This window comes from Narcine bancroftii, chromosome 4, assembly GCF_036971445.1.
Source record: "Narcine bancroftii isolate sNarBan1 chromosome 4, sNarBan1.hap1, whole genome shotgun sequence".
Lineage (NCBI taxonomy): Eukaryota > Metazoa > Chordata > Chondrichthyes > Torpediniformes > Narcinidae > Narcine > Narcine bancroftii.
This window is the reverse complement of record NC_091472.1, coordinates 205771625-205791551: the sequence shown is the minus strand read 5'-3', so window position 1 is coordinate 205791551 and position 19927 is coordinate 205771625. Positions and strand designations below refer to the sequence as shown.

Genomic DNA, 19927 nt, shown 5'->3' with positions numbered 1-19927 from the left:
CATCACCTTGAGCTCCGGAACACCTCAGGGTTGACTGCTCAGCCCGCCACTGCTGACTCATGACTTCACCGCCAGGTTCAGCTCGATCAGAATCATCAAGTTTATGGATGATACAACAGCAGTTGGTCTCATCAACAATGATGATGAGTCGTGTTACAGGGAGGAGGTTCAAAGGTTCGCAAAATGGTGCGAGAACAACAACCTGAGTCTCACTGTGGACCAGACAACGGAGATGACTGTGGACTTCAGGAGGGCAAAGGTCAACCACTGCACAGCAATGACTCTGCTTTGGAAAGAGTTGAGAGCATAAAGAAGGGACTCACACAATCCTTCCTCTTCAGTCAGGAAGGTGCAGCAGTGCCTACCCGTCCTAGTGAGATGGAGGAGGGAAAGGCTACCGGCTCCCATCTTGACAACCTTCCACAGGAGCACAACTGAGGTGTCCTCTCTGGCTCAATCATTGTGTGGGATGGTAGCTGCAAAGCATCAGACCGGAAATCTATACAGAGGATCATTAAAACAGCCAAGAAGATCACTGGGATCCTCCTTTCGTCAACAGACAACATTTGCTGGGAATGGTCCCTAAACAGGGCTCAAGGAATGATTGAAGACCCTTTCCATCCAGAACAGTCTCTTCAACCCACTACCATCAAGGAGGTGGTAAGGGAGCATCAAAATCAGGACTGCCAGGCTGGGGAACAGCTTCTTCCCACAGGCTGATGGTGTCCTGTAACCATGACAATCATGTCAAATATGGACTGTGTACAGTGTGCGCCTCAGTATGAAGAGACGCTCTTTCGTCAGGCTGTACATGTACAATCAGATTATGATAAACTTGAACCTGAATCTTGATCAAAGGACACATTCTCCAATCTAGGCCACATCCTGCTTAATCTCCCTTGCAACCTCCATCCGTGCTGTAATGACCCGACCAGAAATGAACGTGATACTCCAACCAGAGCTTGGTAGAGCGTCAACGTTACTTCAAAGCTCTTGAACTTGATCTCCCGACTAACGAAGGCTGAGATTGAGGGGGAGAAGGCTAGTCAGTGAAGACATCGTGGGGAAATGAATGACGAACAGGAACATAAATGCCGGAAGAGTCCAGCATCTGTGTGACTTTGAGCCAACGACCCTTCCTTGGGTCTCCCAGCTGAAGCAGGCTCTGGTTTATTTTCTGCAGCTTTATTTAAATTCCAGGTTGATCACAGAGTTATAAATAAAGCATCATGGAATCAGTACATCACGGAAAGATGCAGCATGCCCGAGTTTTACCTTCAGCTCAATTTGTCTGTCCTGGTCAAGTTGTTAATCTCACATCGTCCCATTTGTCTGCATTTGGCCCATATTCCTCAAAACTTTTCCCATCATGTATCTGTCCAAAGATCTTTAAACATTGCAACTGTCCCAGCACCCCAGCATCACCCACCATCAGCCCATCCCCCTGTACCCCGCTTCCCTCATCGTTCCCCCCCTCCCCCACTGCACCACCATCCCCACTCCTCCCCTAATGTTCCCCACCTTCCCTTCTCTGCCATCCTCACTCCCCCACTCGCATTCCTCCTCCCCACTTCCCCCACTCCCACCGTCCCCACTCTCCTCCCCCATTTCCATTCCCACGCTCCTACTGCCCCACCCCTTAGCCATCAGTGCCAATCCCATTGCGACATCCCCAACTGACAGGCCTGGCTTGATTGTTGTAATGAGACCTAATTGTGTGAAAATGGTTCATCATTACTTGCAAATGAAAATTCCTTCTACATTTACCCCATCTCAAACCATCATTTTATAAACTCCTGTGAAATCTCCTGAACCTCCCTTTGTCGGAGCAGAACAATCCAGCTTTTTCCATCTCACCTTTTCGCTGAATTCCCTCCATCCTGGATCCCTCATGGCAAAATAAAAGCAAACTACAGCAAATGTTAGCAAATCTAACAAAAATGCTGCCGATACTCATTGATTTGAAGTGTTAACTCCACTTTAACAGATGCCCCTGGACCCAAAACATTCCCAGTGTTTTTTTGCCACATTCTACAACCTCTTTAGATCTTCGTATCGTTTCTGAACAGTGAGACTGCTGAATGGCTCATACAAGCCCTCCGTGACTCAATGATTTATAAAACAATAATATTTATTTATTTTAATACTTGTTCGGTAAAACCTGTTATCCAGAATTCAAGCAACCAGCAAAAAAAAATTTATGCCTCGCCATTAGTTTCCCAATCACACAACAAGCAATCACAACCATTTGTAAAATTCACTTATCCGGCATCTACCTATCCCTATAGGTGCCAGATACAGGGGTTTTACTGTATACAAGTATTGTGCATATGAATAGCTTGTCTGTACGCGTGTTATGTCTGTATGCGCATTTACAGTGTGTTCCATTGGAGAACGCTGTTTCGTTGGGTTGTACTTGTACAATCGGATGATGAATAATTTTGTTTTTAATTTGGATCAATACATGTACACTATTTATCCATATTGTAAGAATAATAAGGACTGCCTAAAGAAATCTCTTGGTGCCTGCCACATTGACCACCGCCAGTGGGCTGATAACGCCTCAAACCGTGCATCTTGGCGCCTCACAGTTTGGCGGGCAGCAACCTCCTTTGAAGAAGACCGCAGAGCCCACCTCACTGACAAAAGGCAAAGGAGGAAAAACCCAACACCCAACCCCAACCAACCAATTTTCCCCTGCAACCACTGCAATCGTGTCTGCCTGTCCTGCATCGGACTTGTCAGCCACAAACGAGCCTGCAGCTGACGTGGACTTTTTACCCCCTCCATAAATCTTCGTCCGCGAAGCCAAGCCAAAGAAAAGAAGAATAATAAAAACTATGAAGCAAAAATAATACATTTTTCACATTTTCTCCCCCCCCCACCCTCCCCAAAAGAATAGGAAAGAAAGGAAAAGAAAAGCCAGTCTAATTAACATAGATCTTTTAAATTGATTAATTGCAAATTTACATAATAATCTTAAACCATGAACTAATTAGGGCGGGTTAGGTGAGGAAGTCGCTGACGCTGCAGATAAAGTTGAAGCAATAGAATCTGTGTAGGGTCTCCAAATCTTATCAAATTTTTCTTGTTGATTTTGTAAATTGTACGTTATATTCTCTAGTGGTATACAATTTAATAATTCCGTTCACCATCTATTCAACCCCACAATATATCATCGGATTTTCACGTGATAGCTATACATTTTTTTACTACTGCTACACTTAAAAACTTCTGATAAATATCCAACTTCTATTGAAAAATATCTCCCATTAAAAAAAAATTCTTGGATCTTCCAAAATTTGCGTCTTCAAAACTCGTCCCAATAAAATATCGTTCCAAAACTTATCTACCCTTTCACATTGCCAGACTGCATAGATGATGAATAATCTTGAACTTGACCAGAAGTGGATGCAATTCAGCAATTTTGTAAGAGTGATCGAAACTTCCACAAAAGGTAGACAAACGTAGACCAGGGAGATGGGAGCGCAGCTCATGTATGGCAGATGAAGAAGATGGAAGCCTAAGATGAGCTTATTGTCATGTGACTGTACAAGTATAACCTGATGAAATAGTGTTCTCCGGACCTCGGTGCTAAACATGCAGACACACAACCAGACATAACACACATGCAAACAATACATGTGCATTATTTGTATATCCAAATAAATAAATATTGTTTTGTATTATGAGTGTCTCGGACGGTTGGGGTGAGCAGTTCCTTTGGTGGTTCAGCATTCTCACAGAACTGTGGGATGAAGCTGGTCCACAGCCTGGCTCTGATACTCTTGCATCTCTTCCTTGACTTTTGGCGCTCTACTTTTCCCCCCCATGACCATGTGGTTTCCCACCGGCTGTTCCAGTTTCTTTCCACATTCTGAAGACGGACAAGTGGCTCGTTCGAGAGGTATGAATTCAGGTAGTTGAATATGGAGGAATGAATCAGGAAATGTGGAGGGAACGAAGCAAAGGTGCGATACGTTTCGGGTCCGTTTCACACTACACAACCCTTTTACTTGATCGCAGGTTGAGACCACACCCCTGAGCTTCAGGTTACTGGCATCTCTGTGGCACACAGCAAGCAGAGCAGCTACGTCATAGCCCCATGACCCAGATTCGACCCTGACTCCCGGGGTTGACTGGGTGGAGACTGCACATTTTCCTTGTGCCTGCGAGACTTTCTGCCAGGTGCTCAGCCACTTACATTCTAACCATCTCCCGTAATTAGCAAATTCATTGACTGCATTTTCAGTGCCTTCATCCGTGTCATTTCTACATTGCAAAAAGCTGAGGCCTCAGCAGAATCTCCATGGTACTCAACTTGTTCCAGCTTGCCTGCCAAAAATGGGCTCATTCATGCCTACTCTGCTTTCACTGTTAAGTCAGCCAGTCGTCAACCCATGTAGTAAAAACACAAACATGCAGAAAGAACTCAGCAGGTCACGCTGAGACCACAGGAGGTAAAGATATACAATAAAACCCCTAGTAACCAACGCCTACCAGGATTGGTAGATGCCAGATAAGTGAGTTTTCCAGTTGCTTGAAACTAACCATTAAACCAGCATTTAGAGTAAACATTTTAAGAGACAAAAGACTGCAAAATGTAAAGTAATTTGAAAAAAAAATGTAGTCCTTGATTATGTAAAGTCCACTTTAATCAGGTAATTCCCATACCACTAATTTTTAAAATTAATTATTTGTTTAAAATTTAGACATACAGCACGGTTACAGGGCAATTCAGCCCCACTCCATTAACCTACACTCCCCCAGTACGTTTCGAACAGTGGGAGAAAACCTGAGAAAACCCACGCAGACACGGGGAGAACGTACAAGCAGTGCAATATTCCAACCCAGGTCCCGTCCTGATCGTTGGAGCTGTAAAGGCATTGTGCTAACTGCTACGCCAACCGCTCGGTGGCGCCGGTTGTTTGAGGTTGCCGGTTGCTAGAATTCCAGATAACAGGAGTTTTACCGTATAATCAATATTTTGGGTCTGAGCCCTTCTTCAAGCTCTGCCTGCCCCCCCCCCCCCCCCCGAGTACAGGAAAAACGGCTCCCGCCTTTTCCAAACGACCTCGTGGGTTCCTCTGAGAATCCAGTCGCCCGTACAGATTCCTCGAGACGTCTACAAAATGACCATTTCACTTGATGAGTCTCAAGTGTCAGACCGAGCCGCAGTAACACGAGCTCAGGGCTTTTGATGCTCAAGTCCCCTGACACTCACCAGAGAGGGAAGGTCCTCTTCTTGTCACGGCTAATCCTGTTTCGGTTGATGGTTGTTGAACATGGCACTGCATCTAGATGATGTGAGCTGTTGGGCAGGGTGGGCACCCACTGGCTGTTGCGTTTTGTCTTCTGCTCTCTGGAAAAGCACAAAAGAAGAACTCCATTATGAGGGCACAGCAACTGTCCAGGGTCAGAACCCAATTCATAGGTCATGCCGCTATTTGAGGACAAATCGCTCATACACGATTCGAACCACCATTAACCCTTCTACTAACTGCAGGATACATTAAACCAAACAAAAACAATATAAGCCATGAATTCTACCAGCCAGCTCTGCACAATGCTGTCAGCATTAGTCTAATGAAATCAGAAACGGGCCAACCATTCATTTAACGCCTGGAACAAAGGGATTAATAATCCCATCAGTTACTGCTAACTCTTAGAGGCAGCCCGGTTGGCGGACTGCTTAGCGCATCACCGTTACAGTGCCAGCGATCGGGACCAGGGTTCAAATTCCACGCTGTCTATGAGGAGTCTGTACGCTCTCCCCGTGTCTGCGTGGGTTTCCCCTGGCGGCTCCAGTTTCTTCCCACCCTTCAACATGTACCGGGGATGTAGGTTAATGGGGTGTAAATTGGGCCGCACGGTCTCGTGGGCCGAAATGGCCCATTACCGTGCTGTACGTCTAAAATTACATTTTAAATTTAACTTTATCAGTTCACACAAACCAATCATCCACCATTAATGGAATGAGTTTGTACACTGTGGGCTGGTGTATGACCATAGATGACCACGAAGAATTTGCTTCCTGAACACTTTGGGATTTAATAGATTTCGGACTGCTGATCACGAAAATCACCTAAAATTTTACTGTCGCGTATCATTTTTTAGAAATTATCTATTTTTGTGATTTCCTGACATATTTTAAGTCTACTAGAAGCAGACAAAACCATGAAGCGCAACATCTCATTGAAAATTCATTTCCTGCATTCATACTTGGACTTCTTCCCTGCTGGTCTTGGTGCCGTCAGTGATGAACACGGTGAAAGTTTCACCAGGAACATTGCAACCATGGAAAAGCGGTATCAGGGCAACTGGAATCCATCATTGCTGGCCAACTATTGTTGGACACTGACACGAGAGGCATCAGATGCTGAGTACAAATGAAAATCAGTGGCAAAACATTTCTAGGCCAGTTCAACTAATGCAATGTGTCAGCATCATTATATGATTTAAACCTGTCAAATTCAATAGAAGTTAATTTAATGTTTCTCCAACTTCCTGCATGATACAGCAAATCTGAAATTATCTTTGTGTTGTCTATCATAATCCCCAATTTCTTTTCAGGAAGGAAACCCTTTGAAAGAAATGTGTTGTCCAGTGTCTTCTAAGGCAGAAGATGAGCATTACATTTGAACAGTGTTAAAAACAATCAGGATGGGAGATCATTGATGGTTCTGACTGGGGGACGACAGCACTGGGAAGTTTTACAGGCAGCATCTGAGCACAAAGGACTCTACTGCATCAAAGTTAGATACAAAAACAACCCAAGTTCACTATTCAGGTCTCCCCTCGAGGAGAGTCCTGGTGGAAGATTATATCATTCTGAGAGACATCGATAGAGGAGAGAGCAAGAATCCTGCTCCCAGGTTAAAAATGTCACTTTCTGGTGGTGGGGGCTGGGGGTTGGGAGTTTAAAGGAGATGCACAAGGCAAGTATTTTTTTTTTGAAACATGGAGGGTGGTGGTGCCTGGAACTGGTGGAGTGGACACAATAGTAACATTTAAGAGGCTTCTCGATAGATGCATGAACAAGCAGGGAACAGAGGGGCACACATTGTGTGCAGGCAGTGGAGTTTTAGCATAAAGTGGACATGTTTGCACAGACATGACAGAGGCCCTGTTCCTCTGGTGCTCCACGTTCTGTTAACCTGGCACCGTATTGGATACTGAAATAAGCTGAGGTGCATGGTTCAGAGGGCAAAGAGGGATCAACAATGACTTGCTTCCTTTCCAGATGTGTGGGCTTTGAAGTGACGAGAAACTGATACAAGAGGGCATGGGTTTAAAATCGTCGTGGAGGTGCAAAGCATGGAAGCAGGCCCTTCAGCCCAACTCATCCATGCTGACTGTTGCCATCCTGTGCTAGCCTGTGGTTGGCCCACATTCCTTTTCTTTACTCTTCCAGCTCCATGTCATTCATCTTCTAGAGTGGCGACCAGAACTGCGTACAATGTTCCAGATGCACTCTTACCAGCCTCTTGTGCACAGCGCCATCTCGTACCCCACGGCCATTCATTGGCCCACTTTTCAAGGGGATCCTGCTATAATCTCAGTGACCTTCACTGTTCACTATACCACCAATTTGGTGCCACCCCCAAACTTACAAACAATGCCACCCATTCTCATCCAAATTGTTATTTTTAGATGACAAACACCAGTTGGCACAGTGTCAATCTCTGAAACACACGTCTGAAACACTGGTCAAAGAGACTTAATTTTAAAAAAAAATGTCGACGTACAGCACTGTAACATGACTATTTGGACCTACAAGTCTGTGCCTCCCAATTTACACCCCACTGACCTACACCCCGGTAAGTTTTTGAATGGTGGAAGGAAACTGGAGCCCCCGGAGAAAACTAACGCACACACGGGGAGAATGTACGAACTCCTTACACACAATGCAGGATTTGAACCCAAGTCCAGTTCCGATTGCTGGCACTGCAAAGGCGTGGTGCGAACTGCTATGCCAACTGTGCCACCCTGATCTGAATACAACCCTCCACTACCACACTTCTTCCACAAATCCACATTTGCATCTAATTGACCAGTTTAACCTGGATCCCATGTGATCTGGCCTTCTAGACCAGCCTGGTGTGTCAAAGGCCCTGCTGAAGCCCATGTCGACAATGCCTCCTGTTCTGTACTTGTCAGTCCTCTTGGTCATCTCTTCAAAATAAAAAAAATCAAATTCATGAGATGTGTTTTCCCAGGTACAAATCATTGCCTTGCCAACAGCAGGAAGATCCTGTCTCTCAGAACCCCACCAGGCTCTCTGGTCTGTCGTCTCTGACGTGTCTTTGCGGCCTTTCTCAAATAAAGGTTCATGAGCCACTCTCCAATCTTGTGGCACCTCATCCGTGACGAACATCTGTGCTCACAATTTCTCCACTGGGCTCCCATGTCCTAGGACCCAGGGATTTGTCAACCTGATGGGTTTGAAGCCTGCCATGTATTTTGCAATGGACACTTTGGGACAATGCAATTTTCTGCCCAAGCTTCCATCACCTTCTCCACAGAAAATACAGGCAAGAAATGTTCATTTCACACCTCATCCACCTGCTGTGGATCCAAACACTGAAGACGACTTAGATCCCCATTCCCTCTATGTACTCTTTTGCTCGTAATGCACCGATTGAATTCTCCTTTACCTTACTGGCAAAGCTCTTCTGTGTCTCCTGTCAACCAGGGTTCCCCTGGTCAACCTTGCCCTTCACCGACAGAAACATGCGGGCCCTGAAGACACACCAGAGTCGGCAGATGCAGGAACCCGATGCCAAACACAAACTGCTGGAGAAACTCAGCAGGTCGAGCAGCATCAGTGGGAGGTAAAGAATGGTCAGCATTTCAAGCTGGTGTAAGACTGGCCTTTTGTGGATCTGGTGGTTGGCACCACAGCTGGCACACAAACACGAAGCAAACATCAGATGGAAATGATTGTCAGGCAAGTTTGAAGAGAGATGATATGTCCAGTGCATGGGCACAGCTTTGGGACAACACAACATAGAGACACAAACTGAGATGGTGATAAATATAAACAGTCTTGGGAATTAATGAATTTTTATACCTCACCTGGTAATCACCATCTCCTTGTGACCTAGAACAGACACACAGCACTGACTCAACCCAGTAATGCAGAATTCTGTACAGCAATGACTAATATGTACACGTGGACAAAACATTCTCAGCTTTAATTTACTTAGAAAGAGCTGACTCAGTCAAACTGAACCAAGGGTATACAATATTTTTTTCCCCCACAGCTGACCTAACACACTACCACGTTACATAGGGCTGGAGACGGGGAAAAGGAAGGGCAGTTCTTCAGAATGGGAATGGGTCAAGATGGGACTGTGCAGGATAACAAGAATTCCAAGATAGAGGATCAGAGTGAATGTCTGCTGTCCTGAGGCAGTTCAGTGGAGAATAATTGTGAGACTATGTTTTGTCCCAACACATCGTGGAAGACCATTCCCAAGGTAGCTGGAAGATCAGGAAGGAGGTGAACTGCACTGGAGAATGTTAAAGTGAGTCTGTGCAGATACGCCATGTACTAGGATAGGGTAACATGACAGCTAGGTGCTGGGACAGTACAATTAGGTGTTGGCAACACTCTTGATAACTGCCAGGACTTTATTCCCTGGAGTGTAGAAGAATGAGGGGAGATTTGATGGAGGTATTTAAAATTATGAGGGTGTATGTAGATGGTTTTTTTTCCACTAAGGAGACACAAACCGGAGGACATGGGTTAAGGGTAAAAGGGGAAACGTTTAAGGGGAACTTCTTCACACAGAGATTGGTGGGGGTGTGGAGCGAGCTGCCAGCTGAAGTGGTGAATGCGGGCTAAATTTTAACATTTAAGAAGAATTTGGACAGGTACATGGATGGGAGGGTTATGGATTGAGTGCAGGTCAGTGGGATTAGATTAAAAAAATGGTTTGGCACAGGCTGAAGGGGCCTGTTTCTGTGCCATAGTCATCTATGGTTCTAATGGGATAGAAGGTCTGCTGTGCACCAAGTATCAGTGACAAAATTCACTCAGACAAGATCATGCACACAATAGACTGGAAATGCTGGCATCTTCAGGTAAACACAATCTGCTGGAAGATCTCAACAGGTGGAGCAGAAAACATTGGGAGAAAAAATTTGTCAATGCTTCAGGTGGGAACAGGGTATTGGTGAACCAAGGAGGAATGGAAGATGATACAGGCAGTTGACTGGCAGATGTTAGGCAAAAGTAGAGAGAGGCAAGATTATTTTTAAAAAGGGTCAGATAGAGGAAGACGAGTCACACATGGTGGGAATAGGAGACAGATGGCGGGGGGAGGGGTGAACAGTGGAGACAAAGGGTACCAGTCCTGTACAAATTGGACAAGATGGAAATGATGGGGAGGGGAGAATCATGAAAGTGATATGGGGATGGGAGGGGGTTGAGCATGGATGGGGGCTGGGTGGGAGATAGGACCAGGGAAGGTTGGAAGAAGAGCAGAAGTAGCTCAGAAGAGAGAAATTGGAAAATTCCACGTTCACCCCATCGGGCTTGAGACTGGCCAGACGGAACACGTGGCGGTGTTCCTCCAGTTTACGTGCTCTATGAAACAGTGTCCAGGCCTGCACTTGGACTCAGCAATGTACAGGAGGGAGGCCGCATTGGGACCATCGAGTGCAGGCAGCGAGGGGAATTGGGCTGCACTGGAATCACTGTCTCACCTGGAAGGGCTGTTTGGGACCCTGGCTGGTGGTGAAGGAGGAGGTGTTGAAGCAAATGTTGCACCTCCTATGGGAGAGCGCGCCTGGAGGGGGGTTGGGGTCATGGGCAGGTGGATGGGGAGGGAAGTGCGGAAAAGGGTGTCATGGAAAGAGTGATTCCTGCACAGGTCAGTAAGAGGTGGGGATGGGTAGATTTTCCTGGTTGGGGGGGGGGGGGGGTGGGGGGGTGGGGGGACTAGTTGTGAAAATGATGGAGGATGATTTTTTTTTAAATTTAGACATATAGCACGGTAACAGGCCATTTCATGCTGCCCAATTTACACCGCATTAACCTACACCTCCAGTACGTTTTGAATGGTGGGAGGAAACTGGAGCCCCTGGGGAAACCCCAAGCAGACACAGAGAGAACTTACAAACAATCAGCGCAGGATTCGAATCCTGGTCCAGTCCCGATCAATGACGCTGTAAATGTGATGCTTGAGATGGGGGTAAGGAGTAAGGTGCAGAGGAAATGCGGGAGATGGCTCTATTGACCACGTTCCCAGAAAAAGAAGGACATTTCAGATGTTAAACAAGGAAGTCTATAGATGTTGGAGCCAAGTGCACTATATAAAGTGCTAGATAAACTCAGCATCCACAGCAAGTAAGGGGGAATCTACAAGTTAGGCCTGAACCCTTCATCAGGTACAAGCAGAAATAGGCAGAGCCCTGACTTAAAATGTTGGTGGGGGGAGGAAAAAGGAGGGAGTGGTTAGGGGAGAATTGTAGGTAACAGGCAGAAACAGGTGGGAAATTAGAAGTGACAAAAGCTGACAAGTGATGAGGGGAGAGGGTGGGGAGCTGGAAGAAAGGAGACAGAGGGGTAGGGAAAGAGAGGGACCTGGGAGAGGGGGGATAGGGGAACGAGGAGAAGACCATGTTAATGCCACCTGGTTGGAGGCTGCCCACACGGGATATTAGGTGGTGATCCTCCAATTTGTAGCCCTAGTTTGGCAGAGCATGAGGCCCCGGACACACATGTTGGTGTGGGACTGGGGTGTGGAATTGAAATGGGTGGCCACTGGAAGGACAGAACGAAGGTAATCAACAAAATGATCTCCAGCCTGCACCCAGTCTCTCCGATCACAGCTGGAGTAAATGACCCTGAAGATTCACAAGTGAAGTGTTTGGGCCCCCGAATGGTACTGAAGGAGGTGGCGTGGGTACAAGTTGAAGCAGTTCTTGAGGATCTGGAGGTAGGTACCGAGGGGGTGATCAGCAGGAAGGGAAGAGCGGACGAGGGAGTCTCCAAGGGAGTGGTCCCTACAGAATGCAGAGGGGAGGGGAAGATGTGCCTGGTATCCCATTGTCGGTGGTGGATAATCTTGGGTTAGGAGGCTGCTGGGGTGGTAGGTGAGGCCAAGGGGAATCCCATCCTTGCTGCGCAGCGCAAAAGGGGCCAGGGAAGATGTGCAGGAAATAGATTTCAGATAGAAAAATGTTGCTTGGATTGCAGGATCTAGAATGCAGAGAAAGATTGAGTAGACTGGGACTTTATTCATTGGAGTGTAGAAGGTTGAGGGAGTGCAGAAAAGATTTATTAAAATGCTGCCTGGATTGCAGTATCTAGAATACAGAGAAAGAATGAATAGACTGGGACTTTATTCATTGGAGTGTAGAAGGTTGAGGGGGGATTTGATAGAGGTATTTAAATTATGAGGGGGATAAATAGAGTAGATGTGAATAGGCTCTTCCCCTTGAGGGTAGGTGAGATTGGAACAAGGGGTTATGAGTTAAGGGTTAGGGGGAAAAACTTTAGAAGTAACATGAGAGGAAGCTTCTTCACTCAGTGGTGGCTGAGTGGAATGACCTTCCGAAAGAGTTGGTTGCAGCAGGGTCAATTTTGTCATTTAAGAGAAGGTTGCATGAGTGCATGGATGTGAGGGGATTGGAGGGTTATGGACAGGGTGCAGGCAAGTGGGACTAGAAGAGATCACTTAAATCGTTGCGGACTAGAGGGACCGAGATGGCCTATTTCCGTACTGTAATTGTTATGTGTTAAATATCCTGGAATAGAAGGGTTCAGCTTGACAGCAGATGCGGCAAAGGCAGAGAAACTGGGAGAAAGGGATGGTTGATGAATCGGGTGGCTCTCTACAGATTCCGGGGAGTGTTGGTTACTGAAAACATTGCGACAGATTGTAGGTTAGAGCAAACTGTATCGTGATAGTCACATCTGGTGCTGACTGTGAGGAATCTGCATGTTCTCCCTGTGATTGTGATTCTACCCAAATCCCAAAGATATGCATGTCAGCAGGTTCACTACCCATCGTGATGTGTAGATGAATGCAGGAAGAATCCATGGGCACCAAATCACCAAGGATAGCGAGAGCGGTGAGGTGAATGGAAATACGCTGGGTCAATTTGAAATCCAGGAGATGGTGCTGGGTCCTTTGAAGCGCATTACAGTCGATGTCCCCAATGCCTGACGGGATAGATCCCAGATTACTGAACAAGCTAAGAGGAGATTGCTGGGCCCTTGAAAAGAATATTTGCATCCTCACTGACAACAGGCGGAGATGGACTAGAGCATATCCAAGATGTGAAACAAGGATTATTCAGGAAATTATAGGCCATTGAGGCTCACATTAATGTCAGGGAAGTATTGGAGTGGATTTATATGCATTTGGAAAGGTAGGATCAGATTAGGGACTGTCAGAATGGTTCTCACTTCACTGAGATTTTTCTTTTTGAGGACATGACCAAGATGGGTGGGTCTGGCTGGAGGAGAACGACCAATGTTGTTCCACAGAGATGGGTGGGTCTGGCTGGAGAAGAACGACCAGTGGTGTTCCACAGAGATGGGTGGGTCTGGCTGAAAGAGCAGTTGGAGGAGCATGACCAGTGGTGTTCCACAGAGATGGGTGGGTCTGCTGAAAGAGCAGTTGGAGGAGCATGACCAATGGTGTTCCAGAGATGGGTGGGTCTGGCTGGAAGAGCAGTTGGAGGGGAACTACCTGTGGTGTTCCACAGAGATGGGTGGGATCTGGCTGGAGGAGCACGACCAGTGGTGTTCCACAGAGATGAGTGGGTCTGGCTGGAAGAGCATGACCAGTGGTGTTCCACAGAGATGGGTGGGTCTGGCTGGAGGAGAATGACCTCCGTTATTTGTAACATATGGAAATCAACTTGGATGAAAATGTTGACTGGTGAATAGGTAACCTTGCAGATGATACAAAGATTGAAGAAGTTGTAGATTGTGATAGTTACCAACATGGGCAGAGAAACAGCAGATAGAACATGTGAGATGTTGCACTTTTGGAGTCAAATGCAAGGTAATTGTGTAGAGCTGGAGGCAGGATGTTCATCAGCACTGACAGACAAAAGGATCTGGGGGTCCAGTTTTATAGCTTCCTGAAAGCCGCTACTCAAATAGATAGTTGAAGAAGCTGTAGGGTCTTTATTGTGTGGGGCATTGAGTAGAAGAGCAACGATGTCACATTGCAGCTCGATAAAACTTTGTGTGCAATTCTAGTTGTGCCCATTACATGAAGGATATGATAGCTTTGGATAGGGTACAGAAGAGATTTATCAGTATCTTCCCAGGTTAAGAGAGTTTGAGTTACAAGGAGAGATTGGACAAACTTGCATTGTTGCAATATCAGATTTGGATCTGTTAAAAGTTGGGTTAATACTATCTTATCTTTTGATGTGAACACAATGCACCACTTTGAATTGGATTAATGAATGTCTGGCACCAGTTTTAGAATCTTGTCCCATACATCCTCCAATAAATGTCTTGCAAGTTCCTATTCCCAAGCCTTTTTCATCTTATCGTGAAGTGCTGGATGTAATTTCAATAACCTACCATATATAATTCCAATTAATCATTTCTGAGAAGGATTCAATTGAAAAATATCAACTAGATCTGGTGGATATACAAATGGAAAGTACGGTAATATGGTATTTAAGAAATTTCTCATCTGTAAATATTTTAAAAAATGAATATTTGATAAGTTAGCTGTTCAAAAAAAATCATTAAACAACCTTCCTTAAATAAATTTCCAAAAGAAATAATCCCTTTACTTTCGATAAAGAGAAGGATTGATCAATTAGTGATGTTCAAAAAAATAATTATGAAAGATAGCAAATAAAACAAAGTTTTTTTTAATTAAAAGATTTCCTAAATTGGAACCAGAATTGCTATATATGTTTGAGTATTAGATTAGATAGATCTTTATTGATCTTGGAAAAACTACATGGAATACTGTGAGCAGTTCTGGTCCCCAAATTATAGGAAGGATATCAATAAGGTAGAGAGGGTATAGAGAAGATTTACTAAAATGTTGCCTGGATTGTTGTATCTTGAAAGATTGAGTAGACTGGGACTTTATTCTTTGGAGCGTAGAAGGTTGAGGGGGAATTTAATAGAGGTATATAAAATTATGAGGGGTATAGATAGAGTAGATGTGAATAGGCTCTTGCCCTTGAGGGTAGGTGAGATTGGAATGAGGGATCATGAGTTAAGGGTAAGGGGGCAAAACTTTAGAAGTAACATAAGAGGAAGCTTCTTCACTCAGAGTGGTGGCTGATTGGAATGACCTTCTGGAAGAGATGGTTGCAGCAGGGTCAATTTTGTCATTGAAGAGAAGGTTGGATGAGTGCATGGATGTGAGGGGATTGGAGGGTTATGGACAGGGAGCAGGTAGGTGGGACTAGAGGAGATCACTTAAATCGGTACAGACTAGAGGGGCCAAGATGGCCTGTTTCTGTACTGTAATTATTATATGGTTATATGAGAGGTACCCAATAATGACGCCACTGAATACTAATGTATTGATTTCAATTCTAAATCTCTCCATAATGGATGATCCAATTTGTCAGAATAAAAAAATCCAAACAGTTAAATAACGAGTATTAACAGCCCAGTAATAAAATCTAAATTTGATGTAAATGTTTTTAATGTGATTAGATGTACTCACTCTTCCAGATGAGATATAGTCTTACCTTGCTTTTTTGAATCACGGTCTGAATCAAATGCTACAAGATATATGTAACCTCAGGATAAGCTGCTCAGATGCCTTTTTTTGTTTAGTTTTCTTTTCTTTTTAAATAGATTGGGTGAGTTTTTTTATATATAAATATATTTTTGATGTCTTTTGTGACTTCACCCTGTGCATTTGAGGGGGAAGGTTGAAGTTTTATCTTGATGTCTATATATGTGAGTGTATTTTCAGTTTTGTTCCCTTTTCTTCATTGTACTGTATTTATTATAAAAACCAATCAAAAAGGTTGAAAAGGAAACTTGCATTGTTTCCTCTGAAGTGACAGAGGGGAGACTGGATAGAAGTTTATAAAGTTACGAGAAGCATTGACAGGACTACAGTCAATATCTTTTCCCAGAAGGTAAAACCGGCAGAAAAGTTGAGAAAAGCAGGTTTGTTTCGGTCACTAACTGAGACGGTTCAATCTGGGCTGCACAAAGACTGGAGGCAGGTGTGGCTCCTGAGGCAGACTCCAGCTGAGATGGTGATGGGTTAGACAATGTTCAATGCCAGTGGTACCTGAGATGGGAAGGGGGTTCCGTGCTGATTGAGATGGCCTTGTATTTTTCATCGTTACCTTCCAGGATTTCTTCAACTTCCACAGCCTTAAGCAGCGTCACACTGGTAGCTAAAGTGGTATAACCATGATCTGATCAATTAAAAAAACACAGCATAAATACTTGAAGTTCTCCTTTCAATCTAAAGCTCCAAAATTAGAAGCTTTGCAGATATAGCTACTGGACTGTAAACATTAAATTGAGCATGGAAACAGGCCCTTCTGGCCCACGAGCACATGCCACCTACGTAGGCCAATTAACCCACAAACCCTGTATGTCTTTGGAGGGTGGAAGGAAATCGGAACACCTGGAGGATGTACAGACTCCTTACAGACAGAACCGAATTCGAACCATTTGCTGGTGTTGGCACCTCTCCTGTGCAGTAAAAGGCAGTACCCAGCTCCAAGAACTTAAACAGCAGTTCGCAGGAACACTGCTTTGCACATGCCCCTCTCTGTGATGTGTCCTTCGCACACGCCCCTCTCTGTGATCCAGTGGATCACTGGCCAAAGGTGAGGAGCCACTTACTCACAACCGTGCTGTCACCATGTACATAACATAACATAACATAACAATTACAGCACGGAAACAGGCCATTAGGCCCTTCTAGTTCGCACCGAACCAAACACCCCTTTCTAGTCCCACCTCCCTGCACAATGCCCATAACCCTCCATCTTCTTCTCATCCATATACCTGTCCAACCTTTTCTTAAATAATACAATTGACTTCTCCGCCACTATTTCTCCCGGAAGCTCATTCCAACACGGCTACCACTCTCTGAGTAAAGAAGTTCCCCCTCATGTTACCTCTAAACCTCTGCCCCTTAATTCTTAACTCATGTCCTCTTGTTTTAATCTTTCCTCCTCTTAACGGAAATAGTCTATCCACATCCACTCTGTCTATCCCTTTCATAATCTTAAATACTTCTATCAAATCCCCTCTCAACCTTCTACGCTCCAAAGAATAAAGACCTAATCTGTCCAATCTCTCCCTATACTCTAGATGCTTAAACCCAGGTAACATTCTGGTAAACCTTCTCTGCACTCTCTCCACTCTGTTTATATCCTTCCTATAATTAGGCGACCAGAACTGCACACAGAACTCCAAATTAGGCCGCACCAACGTCTTATACAATCTCAACATCACCTCCCAACTCCTATATTCCATGCAATGATTGATAAAGGCCAGCATACTAAAAGCCTTCTTCACCACCCTATTCACGTGAGTTTCTACCTTCAGGGAACGGTGTACCGTTACTCCTAAATCTTCCTGCTCTTCTGTATTCATCAATGTTCTCCCATTTACCACGTATGTCCTATTCTGATTCTTCTTACCAAAATGAAGCACCTCACACTTATCAGCATTAAATTCCATCTGCCATTTTTCAGCCCACTTTTCTAAGCAGCCCAAATCCCTCTGCAATCCTTGAAAACCTTCTTCATTATCCACTATTCCACCTATCTTAGAATCGTCTGCATATTTACTAATCCAATTCACCACCCCATCATCTAGATCATTAATGTATATAACGAACAACAATGGGCCCAATACAGATCCTTGAGGCACACCACTGGTCACCGGCCTCCAACCTGACAGACAATTATCCACTACCACTCTCTGGCCTCTCCCTTTCAGCCAATGTTCAATCCATTTGACTATCTCAAAATTTATACCTAAAGACTGCACCTTCCTAACTAACCTTCCATGTGGTACCTTATCGAAGGCCTTACTGAAGTCCATATAGACAACATCCACTGCGCTACCCTCATCCACATTCCTAGTCACCTCTTCAAAAAATTCAATCAGATTGGTCAAACATGACCTTCCTCCCACAAATCCATGTTGAGTGCTCCTGATCAGACCCTGTCTATCCAGATGTAACCCCAAGAGAAAATGCCACCACATTTCATCACGTCTGCCAATCAGTGACATCTCCTGACTCCATCCCTTCCCTCGTTGCCTGGTTCTGATCATCATTCCTGCCTTGTCACCTCTGGCCTCGACTGTACTGGCACATTCTTGGTTAGCTCCATTCATTCTAAGCAGCAAAAAGTGAAAATGACTTGCAACAAAAAAAAAAGGCCACTTTAACCATGTGCTTGGCTTGATGAGAAAATTCTCAACCTTTTACTGGCCTCCCTGCTGACAGCTTTCATAATGGATGACAACCCGACCATCTTGCTGGCTTGCAGGCGACACAAACATTGGTGGGGTTCCTCCAGCTCTCCAGCCCCTTGCTGCTGTGCCCTCCCTTCCTCCTTCATCCACCCATTACCTCCTGCCTTTGGGACCGTGCTCTTCTCCCTCACTACCATTCTTTTTGGGCCCATGCTGACAATTGTCCATACTTTGATGAAGAGCTCCAGCACAAAACGTTGGCTATGGATCTTTGTCATAGCAACATAACGGACACTGAGTTTCACCAGCCTTGTGTTTTTACTTCAACCATGGTGTCTGCAGACTTTCATGTTTTACTTGGCAGGATTGTGGATTGGGAGGAGGATTGTCCAAGTTGACCACAGGATCAATTGGCAAGCTGGGCAAGTGTAATTTAATACCAAGTGCGAGGTCAAATGGGGATTGAGAACATGTATGGTACATGGTGGGGCAGCAGAGGATGCAGACAGAGACTGGGATCCAAGCTGTGAAAGTGGCAACACCAATGGCAAGGGTAAACTGCAATCTTGCCTCAACATATCAGGGCACAGAATATAAGAGTCTGGCCATTACTTTGCAACTTCAGTTTCAAGTCTGTGTTTACTGTCACACGTACCAAGGCGCAGACCTACCATGCGAAGATGCGACAATCTTCTTCCTTTCTTCTACGGTGGCCAATCGCCGGCAAAGGGATGGATACCGCTTGTAGAGTGAGCCCCTGAACATGCGCAGATAGTTCCCCACCTAAAACAGAGGGAGAGCACAAGGAACACCAACTGTTGTTATTTGAGCTCTTCAGTCAGCAGGGGGGGAAGGGTGGGAGGGGAGGGGGGGAAGGGTGGGAGGGGAGGGGGGGAAGGGTGGGAGGGGGAGGGGGGGAAGGGTGGGAGGGGAGGGGGAAGGGTGGGAGGGGAGGGGGAGGAGGGGAAGGGTGGGAGGGGAGGGGGAGGAGGGAAGGGTGGGAGGGGAGGGGGAGGAGGGGAAGGGTGGGAGGGGAAGGGGAAAGGGAAGGGGAAAGGGAAGGGGAAGGGGAAGGGAAGGGGAAAGGGAAGGGGAAGGGAAGGGGAAGGGGAAGGGGAAGGGAAGGGGAAAGGGAAGGGGAAAGGGAAGGGGAAAGGGAAGGGGAAAGGGAAAAGGGAGGGGGAGGGAAAAGGGAGAGGAGGATGTGATGTGGAGGGAGGGGAGAGGAGGGGAGGGGGAGGGGAGGAGGTAATGGGGAGGAGGGGAGGGGCGGAGAAGGGAGGGGGAAAGGGGGTAGGAGGGGAGGGAGGGGAGGGGGGAGGAGGGGAGGGGGAGGGGGGAGGAGGGGAGGGGGAGGGGGGAGGAGGGGAGGGGGAAGGGGGGGAGGGGAAGGGGGGAGGGTGAAGAGGGGAGGGGAGGGGGAAAGTGGGGAGGAGGGAAGGGGAGTGGGATGCTGAAGGATGGGAGGGGAGGTGATGGCAAGGGAGATGGGAGGGGAGTGTGAGGAGGGGAAGA

The 19927-nt window shown here is 45.9% G+C and overlaps 1 protein-coding gene across 6 annotated transcripts in view; it reads right to left on the bottom strand.

Annotated features, from left to right (window-relative positions):
- The window catches only part of LOC138761504 (SWI/SNF-related matrix-associated actin-dependent regulator of chromatin subfamily B member 1-A), a 37359-nt gene extending 18168 nt beyond the window's left edge, over window positions 1-19191 (bottom strand). For 4 of the 6 annotated variants that reach the window (XM_069933737.1, XM_069933740.1, XM_069933739.1 and 1 more), the window contains exons 1-3: window positions 19084-19191; window positions 16257-16386; window positions 5225-5362 (exon numbers count right to left, since the gene is read on the bottom strand). In XM_069933737.1, coding sequence (XP_069789838.1) covers window positions 5225-5362; window positions 16257-16386; window positions 19084-19177 — 362 coding nt within the window. In that variant the 5' untranslated portion in view covers window positions 19178-19191. The remainder of the gene's footprint in view (window positions 1-5224; window positions 5363-16256; window positions 16387-19083) is intronic. The other 2 variants (XM_069933738.1, XM_069933741.1) reach the window with 1 other exon arrangement.
- Between the last annotated feature and the right edge of the window lie 736 nt (window positions 19192-19927).